Below are 11,276 nucleotides of genomic sequence, written 5' to 3'. Positions count from 1 at the left end.
ATACGTAATTGCATTACTACAGGGCAGTTGCACATCAAATGATATGATGTTCCGTAATCGGATTCACAAAGATCACATGAATAATACTTAGCGCGCTGAATAGTAGCCATGTGATAAATGAGTTTACAATGTCCAGTCAGTGCCCTGACTAGAATACTGCAGTTGTGCTTGGAAAAATGCAAAAAATTCTTTGACATTTTCGGACACACATCCGGCAGAAAAGCTTTTGTGTTAACGCAAGTTTGCAAGCTACGCCAATTGTTTGCATGTTCGGATGCAGCCCAAGAGCAAATCTTGTGCTTTATCCAACTTATGGATAGTGGTAGAACTGGTTCTGGACCAACGAAGTCAGTCACAGCGCCCGCTCTAGCCAATTTGTCCGCCCATTTATTTCCAGTATTTCGATCTCGAATCTGCCGACCAAAGTTCTTTCAGGGTAGCCTGACTGCCAGAGCAAAAATAGATTCGAAAATTTCTGCTTGGAATACGGTACAGTATCTACCAAGCGAATGGCATTGGTCTAATCTTAATTCAAGACAATAGAACCAGCACTGGCTTGGCCCTCCAACAAAAACCGTCAGTGTAACAAACTACACCCAACGCAATTTCTCAATGCAAAAAAGGCATTACATCCTTTCGTGCATATTCCGAATTAGAATCATGCCTTCTTCGCATTGTAGACCAAGCATAGCTACAGCATTATACTAACACAGCTTGATTCATGATGAAATACACTCAGGTTTTTTTTTACGCGGGGGATACGAGCCGCGTAAATGAAAACCGCGTAAATGAAAACCGCGTAAATTTCAAAATCCGCGTAAATTTCAAAATCCGCGTAAATGAAAACCGCGTAAATTTCAAAATCCGGGTAAATGAAAACCGCGTAAATTTCAAAATCCGCGTAAATGAAAACCGCGTAAATTTCAAAATCCGCGTAAATGAAGACCACTTAAATTTAAGAATCCGCGATAAAGGGAACCTCATTGATGGGTACCGCGTAAATTCCAAAATCCGCGTAAATGAAAACCGCGTAAATTTCAAAAACCGCGTAAATGAAAACCGCGTAAATTTCAAAATCCGCGTAAATGAAAACCGCGTAAATTTCAAAATCCGCGTAAATGAAAACCGTGTAAATTTCAAAATCCGCGTAAAAAAAAACCGCGTAAAAAAATACCGCGCAAAAAAAAACCGCGTAAAAAAAAACTTGAGTGTAAATTGATTGAGAATACACGCTACCATATTATCTGCCCGCATGTAAAAGTATTAGTTTGTTTTGCTTGCTGAGTCTGCCAAAAAGGTGGTGTATTCTATACATGAATACCTCTGTGGTGTTTGTAAGAACTTCTGCCTTCATACACAGTTACGCTTTTTTGTCTGCGAACAGCTCAATTCCAACCACACTAGACGCTTAAACAGTTTCCGTTCACGAGAGTGTGTGATATACGCGTTATTTTCCCATAGCGAATGGATTTTGCCGTAAAATCATCGCTCACTCATTCTATGCTTCAGAGAAGAGTGGAAGAAAATGATTTCTTGATCGTTTTTTCAAAACGTCATATCTGCAATGAGTTACTCTCTTTGTTTACTTTCTCTTTCGATTTTTACGGCGTCACTATAACACTTTTCACTTATTTTACAGTACAGATCGAAAGACGGTGGTTTTAACTAGCATATTATGCAAAGAGTTGAGGGATAAATGTTAAAATGACCGAATTATTAACAGAAGAGAAAGTAAACAAAGAGAGTAACTCATTGCAGATATGACGTTTTGAAAAAACGCTCAAGATTTGTGCTGAGATTGATTTGCGGTGATCGTTAACCAGGGCGGTGATGTGCGCTCAAGAGGATGACATGGCGTCATATTGGCGCAGTCAACATAAAAAACTTTGTTTATAACAAAATTAACGAAATCTGTCTAAATACAAACGAGAAGCACTTTAGTTTCGATCAAATTAGAGAAAGTGTGCATTGTTTTCTATTTATACTGCTACTGCTATTTGTTGATGACATTTTAAGCAATTTTGGCGTTGTCAAACTGACCCCCATTGATCGGTTGAAAAATGATGTTACCTATTGAGTTCTACAAGATGACGACACGAATGAACTTATGATGAATGAAGTTCATGTTTGACAATACTGGTTTGTTTACCTCGTCAATTGCGTAAGTGCGAGTGCAACGGGTGCTCATCAGTTGCATTCGAGCTCACGTAACTCCCATGTAAACAAACCACCGAGAATTGTCAAACAAAGTTCATCCGGCTCATTTTGTGGGGTTATGTCGGTTGGTGTAAAACCTAATTGTCACACTCTGTATGTAGAGATAGGGATGCCAGTTACCTGTGTGCGATGGATTCGCATGTTTGGGAAATAATACAAACTGAAATGAGTACCTGCCACTGCTGCTCAAAAGTGTAAAACCATGTCATCACTGCCCTTATAGTTTATGATACTTTAAACTTAATACTTTTACTGCGAAATACTTATATAATATCACCTGAAAATACTGTTGATATGAGGAATGCCAGAAACGATTGGCGGACGGCTTCTATCAGACAAACGTCGAAATTTGTTAGCCCAATATTCCCATATAGGTAACTTTCTTCTGCGTATAGTGCACTTAAAAAAACATTAATCATTATTAACATTTATGAACCTATCTAGTGGCTACAACTCGCATATCGCTGGTAAATTTAGGGTTGAAAGAACGCTGAAAGCTCAACATAAAATCAACACATAATCATCACCCACACCCCATCAATTTGATGATGCTATAAACTGTTCTCTCCAATATGCAGCATGTGATCAGTAGAAAGGCGAAATGGAAACAGGTCCTTGAGCGTGTATTAGTATTTTCAGAGCGCACATTTATTCGAGTGGAGATGTCCTTTACAAATGTATTAGTGCGGAGTCATTTCAATAATAATACTCCAATATCGTTAAATTCACTGATACATTCCCAACTGTAGGTTTGTGTAAGTTTCTGTGGTGTAATCGCCATTTAATGCATTTTTGTCCCGGACCAATATCGCTTTCTATGCATTATACCAGTTACAATGCAAAATTCTCATTAGAATCATGCTTATTCGCATGTAATTGATACGGCTCGCGTTTTGGGTGTACGTATTCTTCAAGTTGTCTCTCTATTTAGCCAGACAGCCATTCTTCGCGAGGAGGAATTCTCACATTAAAAAAATTAAAAGTAAAATTACATGCAAGTGTAAGATCACTGGGAGCAAATGTATCCCAAGCAGAGCTGCAAATTTTCACCAAGTTGTTTTGAACTTGAAGGAAGAACAAATCTCAAATCATGCCCTACTATGTTCAATTCGCAGTTATTCGTTTACATCATTCATTCAAACAGCCTAGCTTGGTTGGTGAATGAAAAAGCATCAATTTGAAATGAAGACGTACGCTTTGGTTATGAAAATCCAGCCAACTTGAAAGTGAATGATTAAGGGAGGCTTTGAATTTGAATCATGGTTGGGTTTCATTGAGCTGAAAGTTGGCATTTAAAAATGAAAATTTGCACCACTGATCCCAAGTAACCATTTGAGGACATAGCCTTGTGTGGCTAGTTGCACGATCGCCCACGGTATTACTAGCGACATCTGTTGAACGCATTGCACAAAACAGGATTCTGGCAACCATGGTAAATATATCTTTTTCAACCAATGTAAGGGCAACAATGTCAAATGAAAGATAATAAATGGAAGATGGGAGCATTTTTGCAGTTGTCAAATTTCTATGTGTTTACGTCGCTAGTCATTCTGTAGGCGACAATATCCGGGTTGATGTCCGGACCTCCAGTTTCGAGCAGCTCCCTGCACGTCGCTTCGAACCTCGAACATTCGAAGACCACATACTTCGGTGTCTCCTAGACGTTCTCATACTCCGGGCACAATGATGATATTACGTGCTGGAACCGATGACGATACTTCCAGAAGCAGCCGTGGCCCGACAGGAGCGATGTAAGATGGGAGTTCACCTCTCCGTGCTTTCTGTTGATCCACGTCAACAGGTTTAGAATTAGCCGGTAGGACTTCCTTCCTTTCTCCGTATTGTCCCATTCCTGCTGCCACGTCGTTATCGAATCGATTCTCACCACCTTACCTACGTTTCTGGTGTTCCTTCGATTGTATCACTCGATATCCTCCGCCGAGTGATGAAAATGGCGAACATCCAGGCGATAACGTATACTGCCTACGATGGCATTGCTCTGTACGCGCTCGCGACTCTTACGACCGTCAGCCGGAACGTCCTGTTCAGCTTTTCGCGGTTTCGTTTGGTTTCCAGCACTGCAGCCCAGGTAAGAACCCCATATGCTGCTTCTCGGGGCGCTGATGCCTGGCATGATCCTCGCTATTGCGTTCGTTGCCATCGACGACTTTTCGCCGACGTTGTCGACGTGGTTGATGAAGCTCAACCAGGCGTCGATTAACACTCTCAATTGCTTCAGTGCACGCTTCGATGAAATCACGTGCGATCTGCATCCTCTGACATGCTTTGCAGTTGCTGACCAACAACACCTCAATCTTGTGGCGAGCTATCTGCAGCTTGACCCCGTTCATCCAATTCTCTATCGTGTCTATTGTCTCCGTCACCGACACCTTCACTCCATCTAGTGTCTCACCCAGTCACCGTTAAAAACACGTCATCCACGAAAACAACGATTTCCTGGGCAGCCGCAGTATCAAGACCCCACCGTACACCCCGTTCTGAAAAGTTGGACCGAGAATGAAGCCCTGAACACTACTCTAAAAGTAGCTCTTCAGGATCTGGCATGGTTATTCTGTTCAGCACTGCGGCGATGGCTTCCCAGTTAGCGCTGTTGAACAAATTCTTCACATCTATTGTAACTACAGCGCAGTATCGATCTCCTCTTAGCTTCTGCTTAGATGCCTTCTCAGTACTCACGTGCATTATCCGAAATTACCTCTAATGTCAACACTACTTTACGGAATCCAAGCTACATCTTGGATAGTCCGCGCTCACCATCCGTGCATTTCGTCGGCCTGTTAAGGATAATTGTTTCCGGAAGTTTTGCAAGTGTGTTCCCTGGCCCTGGCTTTGGCAGCAAAAACAGCTTCTGTACCTTTTACATTTCAGGGAAACTCCAATGGGAAATAGAAAGAATGACCCGGAAACGGTGACAATTCACCATTTATTGGACACACTGGGAAAAGATATGTCCTCAAGCAGCATTCGAACTTACGATCTACCAGTCTCTAGTTGGGTGCATTAATCACTCCGCCATCGAGGTACTGCGATGATGCATCACAGATTCCCAACAGTATCGTGATCCCCGCCACAGTCTCAATACCTATGAGAGGTGTTGGGGGTAGAACGGTCCACTGTAGGTATTAAGAGGGGGATCACGATACTGTTTGGAATCTGTGATGCATCATCACAGTTCCTCGATGGCGGAGTGGTTAACGCACCCAACTAGAAACTGGGAGATCGCCGGTTCGATTTCTGCTTGAGGACATATCTTTTCCCAGTGTGTCTAATAAATGGTTAATTGTCACCGTTTGCGGTTCATTCGTTCTGTCTATTTCCTATTGGACACGTTCCGAAAAACCTTGTAAAAAATTGTAAGTTAATGAAAGTAGGGGTTAGCCCACTACTCGGGTTCTTCTTTGCCCGGTGGACCCTTATTTTCAGGGTAGCCTAGGTGCTTCTACAGAATTTCGGATTTTCGTTTCACTACAAAAAAGGTAAACAAATAAAATTCCTGCTTGAGGGCATATCTTTTGCCAGTGTGTCCAATAAATAATTAATTGTCACCGTTTGCGATTCATTCTTTTTGTCTTTTTCCCATTGAACACGTTCCGAAAAACCTTGTAAAAAGTGTAAGTTAATGTAAGTAGGAATTAGCCCACTACTAGGGTTCTTGTTTGCCCGGCGGACCCTTCTTTTCAGGGCGGCCTAGGTGCTTCTTCAGAATTTCGGATTTTAGTTTCATAACAAAAAAAAGGTAAACAAACAAATAAAATTCTAACTTTACCGTTTATTCTTCCGAAACTCTCCTCTGCTGATCGTTCCTTGCAGTCTGCTGCTGACGACGGCGGGAAGGCGACGGTTTTTCCCGACCGGCCGGGACCCCAACGACCGAGTTCTCCTGCTGGTATCGTTGGCTGCTCCGGCAGCGGTCCTGAGCATTTAGCCAGGGAGGTGAGCTTTGCTCCTTTGTCGGAACCTCTCTAGCGACGGTGGTGACGAATCACCGGATTCTTTGCTCACCGCAAAGAATCCCGGAAGACACTGCAGTGTTCTTCCCAGGGGAAGCCGCTGTTCACCCTGCTTCGCCCTCCTTGGCTATTAGCTGGGAAGAAGAGCAAGGCTCGTTCGGCTTATCCTCCCCAACGAGGGCGGAATGGTGCGTGTAGATCCTTTACGGTTAGCCGAGGAAGCGAGAGCTCCTTGATAATTAGTTTCCCCCAACGGCGATCCAGCACCACACATTCTTTAGCATTCGGACCACGGGCCGGCACTTTCGACGGGAATCTACCGTCGCACTCGCGCACTTAACGACTTTACAAAGGCGGGAAACTGTCCCGAAAAAAACCACTACAATTTTCTGGACGTCTGATTGTAATCGTAATCCGTCACTATGTCTCCAAAACTCGATGGCCGCCTTTCACTCCACCAAACAACCACCAAAAAACACACCGCCGCATAGCTGTCATTGTTATGGTACAGCATAGTAAGCAATCACTTTTGCAGCGAGAGGAGAGCGGTGACCTATCTAAACCCTATGTTTCTTATGTGCAAACATAAAACAAAAATTACTACACCTATCTGAACGCACAAAACCGTTCACAAATGCAAAACTATACAAAAATTTACAAACTAATTGTGAACGGTATCGAAACAGCGGTGAGCATAATTTTACGTAAACAATACACTCTACGAAGAGAGTACGCACGAATAGGTATATTTCCACCCAGTACCAAATTGTTACCCCGACGGGTTACAAAAGGTAAAACAAGACACACGTAAAAACAAGGAATATATGTCAGGGAAACTGCCTTCAGCTAGACACCCCTGCAGGACCACCCTGAACATGTCCAGATATGCCACAAGCGCAGCTTTTAGCGCCACATTTGGTATTCCATCCGGACCGGGGGTTTTCTTTGATTTTAGTCACATTGACGCTTCTTTGAGCTCGTCGTTAGTCACTTGCCACTCGTCTGTGTTTGCTCCTTCTTAGCCATACGGTGTCGAGGACAAGATAGTTCTTCGGGAAGAAACCCTCAACGACTATCTTTAGCACATTTCGGCTGGCGTCGACGGGCCCTCGTCTTCTCCTTTACAACTCGGTACGCGTCCCCCAGGAATTGGCGTCAACTTCTCAGCACAGCTCCTTATAGCAAACTTACTTGCTAAGCTTAATCTAAGCGGCCCCAGCTTCCCGAAACGTCACCTTGCGCTCCCCTCTCACTCACCGATCTTGCTCTTTGAGCCCGCCTTCTAGCTCTGAGACATGCAGCGGTCAGCGTATCGAGCGACTCATTCACCCAGTAAGCTGGACGCCGTTTACTGCGTAACTACAGTTTTCGCGGCATTGTAACGTCACAAACTGTCACAATCCATCTTGTTGCATCAGCCGCATCCACATTCCTGCTGTCCGGCCGAAATGCCTTAAGAAAGAGGTCTTTCTTGATGGCTTTCGTCTTCCACTTTAGCTTGCCGGTCGTCGGTCTCCGTGCAGTAGCAGGGTTCCGTTGGCCAATGTGGAATCGCCTGAGATGGTCGCTATGGGGATACTTCTCGCACACTCTCCAGTCCATCTTCACCGTCGGTGAAGGACTAAAGAATGTGGCGGAATTTCTCTCGGTACCGATGTCCGATTCGTGAACCAATTAGCTCCCAGTTTTGTCACGATACCAGGAAGCATTTAGCATCTACTTCGCCGTGATAGTCCACAGCGATAAACCTAGCCTCCACAACGAACCGACCGGTAGGTGCTTCACAAGACATCTTTTGCAAATGAAACTTCTAGTATTTAGTATTTAAAGTATTGAGCACATTTTTGTTGAACATATTCATATTTTTCAAATTACATTAAAATATTTCGAGGGGGAGTGCCAACTACCCACTTCACCGATTACATGACAAGGGATTTTCTTTCACAATTATCGTTCGTTTTCTGCTATCGATTATGAAGTTTATTGATGCTCAATTTAAAAAAAAATCACTAACTTTGTTCCGGTACTTTTGATGTCCTTGAAAGAAAATTACTTAGCACTATAATTGGTTAACTAATAAATTATTGTAAAATATTGCTAACTAGCACCTAATAGCGGAAAAAGCAGTAAAATCATACCCAACTATTTACATATACAAAGCTGTTTTTGATCCATTTCTTTGGCTATTTACAAGTATAATATCATTAGATGGAAATAATTTTCTTTTCACAAGGAAAGTTGTAAAATACTGAAAAAAAACGTTGCGCAAGAAAAATAATTTCATAGGGTCAACAGTATTTCTTTACCACCGGACATAAAACTTATCTTCGAAGTGGGATAAAACATATCTCAACTATGTACTCAGATCCTTTCGCTTTCGCCTGCAGGCGTTTTGATGGGCCACAATTCGATTAACCTTGCAATAAATCTCCAAAAATGCTTTTCATTTTCATTAGCATACAGCACGCAATCCAGGTAACACTTTACATTAATACAAACGCTTCTGCTGGCGAGAAGAGTCGTAAGTGTCGAACAAACCTATCTATGTACAATTGTTTGTTACTTTTGGCATGTTAACGTTAGGTCGATACGTGTATACTTCACCATCATATGTTCTATCGCTAGAAAGCAAAATCAATATTTTGGCAGATGGAAAGTAGATGTCGCAGTAGGCGTTGGCACAATAGATTTCAGTTTTTTCGTTGTATGGTGTAACTGTATCGCTCATTCGGTGGTGGTAGTGGTAATAGTAGTAGTAGTAGTAGTAGTAATAGTAGTAGTAAGGAAAGTAGCAGTATGTTAGTGGCAACTATGTACTACTGAGTGCTACGAGGGCTGCTACAATCTGTTAATACTAATACTACAGGTGTGTCTGCAAGAAGAAAGAAAGGCGAATTTCAGAAAACCAAAACAGAGTTGAACAAAATATGGTACAGAAATAGTTAGGGTTATGGTTGGAAGCACACACACAAACACAAACACTTGTAAATTTAAAATTCAAAATGGGTTCGTTTCATTTTAGTTGTTATATTTTCGATACTTGGTAGTCTTATCACGTGATACATTGAGATGTATGATATTTGCTTGCTTAAATGTGTCTGCTATAGAGTTGGCGGATACAACAGTTCTGCCAACTTTTCTGCATTTTTTTGATTACAGCGTTTTTATTGTTATTGCGAATACACTGTGAAAAGGGACTTTAGCAAACGAGAAAAGAAGGGTTCAATTGGGAAAACAAGTTGAACTATTTATTGCTTGCGGCGGGGAAACAGAAACTAGAAGGGTAAACATGTAACAGTGTGACAGTTGATGCGTCTGTTTTTTTTGTTGTATTTTTTATAGTATGTGTCCTGCCTTAGTTTCAATTTTCAAACTACGTCTAACTATCTATTCGAGTGTATATTTGATTCATGATTGCTTGTATAAGAAAAAAAATCGTAAACTATGATGCTCACTCATATCGCGCTACTGTACACTGTCAGCCAAATAATCATTGATGTAATTTTATTTTCAGGAAATAAACGTAAAGCAAAAATTGTACCTCTTCCTTCAATAAGTAGCCCTTCGGTAATAGTTTCCTTGATTTCACTTACAACATTTCGATCACGACTCCGTTTCGTATTTCATAACTACAATATTATTGTATTTTTGTTTGTTTTATTTGTAAATATTTTTCTTACCTAGTATTCATATCAATAATTTCTTGTTTACCTATTCTTTGTATTATTTTTGCTTTTATTCAACTTCCCTTTATTGAAATGTCGTCCAGATTTGGTTATTGACATAATGTTCAGGTAACAATTCATGCCTCTTAACACACTAAATAATTTTTGGAAGTTACATAGTTACTACAAGTGTGCGATTAAAAGTGATATTTGTTACCTTTTCACCATGTTACCTGCTTTTGACTTTTCACATGTTTTTATTTGGTTATTTTTTGACACCCGCTGGAGAGTAATACATAGTCGATTGTCAAAATTAGATTGCTGTTTTGTTGTTCTAGTTAGCACTGAAAGATAAATTTTGAGCGGAGATTTTTAGAGCAAGTACATAATTTGAATAATGAAACTACAATTCGAGCGGCTGAACGTCTTCGAAAACATACTTCCAATATTTATTTTAGAAATGGTAAATAGGAAACCTTTCGGTCGATGCAAAATAAAATTGTGAAATTAAGTTGGATTTTTGTTGTTTCGAACTCATCTCGTCAGTAACTAGCACCAACTTGGGGCCAAGTTAGTTGATGTAACATTGGACATTAGACTATTGGACACTATATCCAAACAGTCACACGACCTACATGACGATGTCCCGTGAAGCCCCAAGCTACTGACAAAATGAATTTGAAACAAAAAAAATCCAACTTTGTTTTATGTTAGGCCTTGTACTCTTAGTGCACAAATTGACTTAATCCAATTTTTCCCTTTTAGGAATTAATATTGCAAATTGCAAAGCCAATTCGATTTCTTAGCCACTGAAAAACCAATAAAAGTTATCACTAAATAGTAAAAACACTTAACCAAAGGATTTGGAGACGACCAAACTTCGAACCACCGTATGTGTAATCTTATTTCAAAAAATCTTGAATCAAGAAAGTTTCAATATCAAAGATAAGAAGTAATACAACCGTAAGACCATTAGTTACGGGAACTTTTACACAAGCGTGTGGTTACAAACCAACAAACGTAATAGCATGAAATGAATTCTAAAAAAATCACCCACACGTACATCAACGATATCTGTTAAATACATTGCACAAAACGTGATTTTGGCAACCATTTTAGTAGCATAATGATCGGCTTACAATTTATCAGCTTGAATAGCTTCAACAGTTTCTGGAATTTTTGAATCAGTAAGCTTTTCAGCTCAAGCTCTCAACAATTTAATGTTCCTGAGCCTTTTAAATAACTGTAATTTCTGATATAAAGTCGTGGGTTACGTTTCGACTTTGTCTCATCAGAATCCGCCACAAACTTAAAGCCGACATACTTTGATGCCGGATTGATGCTAGATCCGAGACGGAAACACGGATTTGGATTTCGAAGAAAACAGCAGGTCACATGTGATATCCCGTTAGAGCACAAATTG

The 11,276-nt window shown here is 40.9% G+C and overlaps 1 protein-coding gene across 2 annotated transcripts in view; it reads right to left on the bottom strand.

The window, feature by feature from the left end:
• Window positions 1-8,158: 8,158 nt before the first annotated feature.
• Window positions 8,159-11,276, bottom strand: part of LOC131685168 (phosphatidylinositol 4-phosphate 5-kinase type-1 alpha) — a 207,268-nt gene continuing 204,150 nt past the window's right edge. For both annotated transcript variants that reach the window (XM_058968678.1, XM_058968689.1), the window contains one exon: window positions 8,159-9,060. Coding sequence is in view for 1 of the 2 variants with exons in the window: in XM_058968689.1 (XP_058824672.1) it covers window positions 9,049-9,060 (12 nt within the window). In the remaining variant the exon portion in view is untranslated. The remainder of the gene's footprint in view (window positions 9,061-11,276) is intronic.

Source organism: Topomyia yanbarensis, chromosome 2 (assembly GCF_030247195.1).
Source record: "Topomyia yanbarensis strain Yona2022 chromosome 2, ASM3024719v1, whole genome shotgun sequence".
Classification (NCBI taxonomy): domain Eukaryota; kingdom Metazoa; phylum Arthropoda; class Insecta; order Diptera; family Culicidae; genus Topomyia; species Topomyia yanbarensis.
This window is presented reverse-complemented; position numbering and strand designations above follow the sequence as displayed.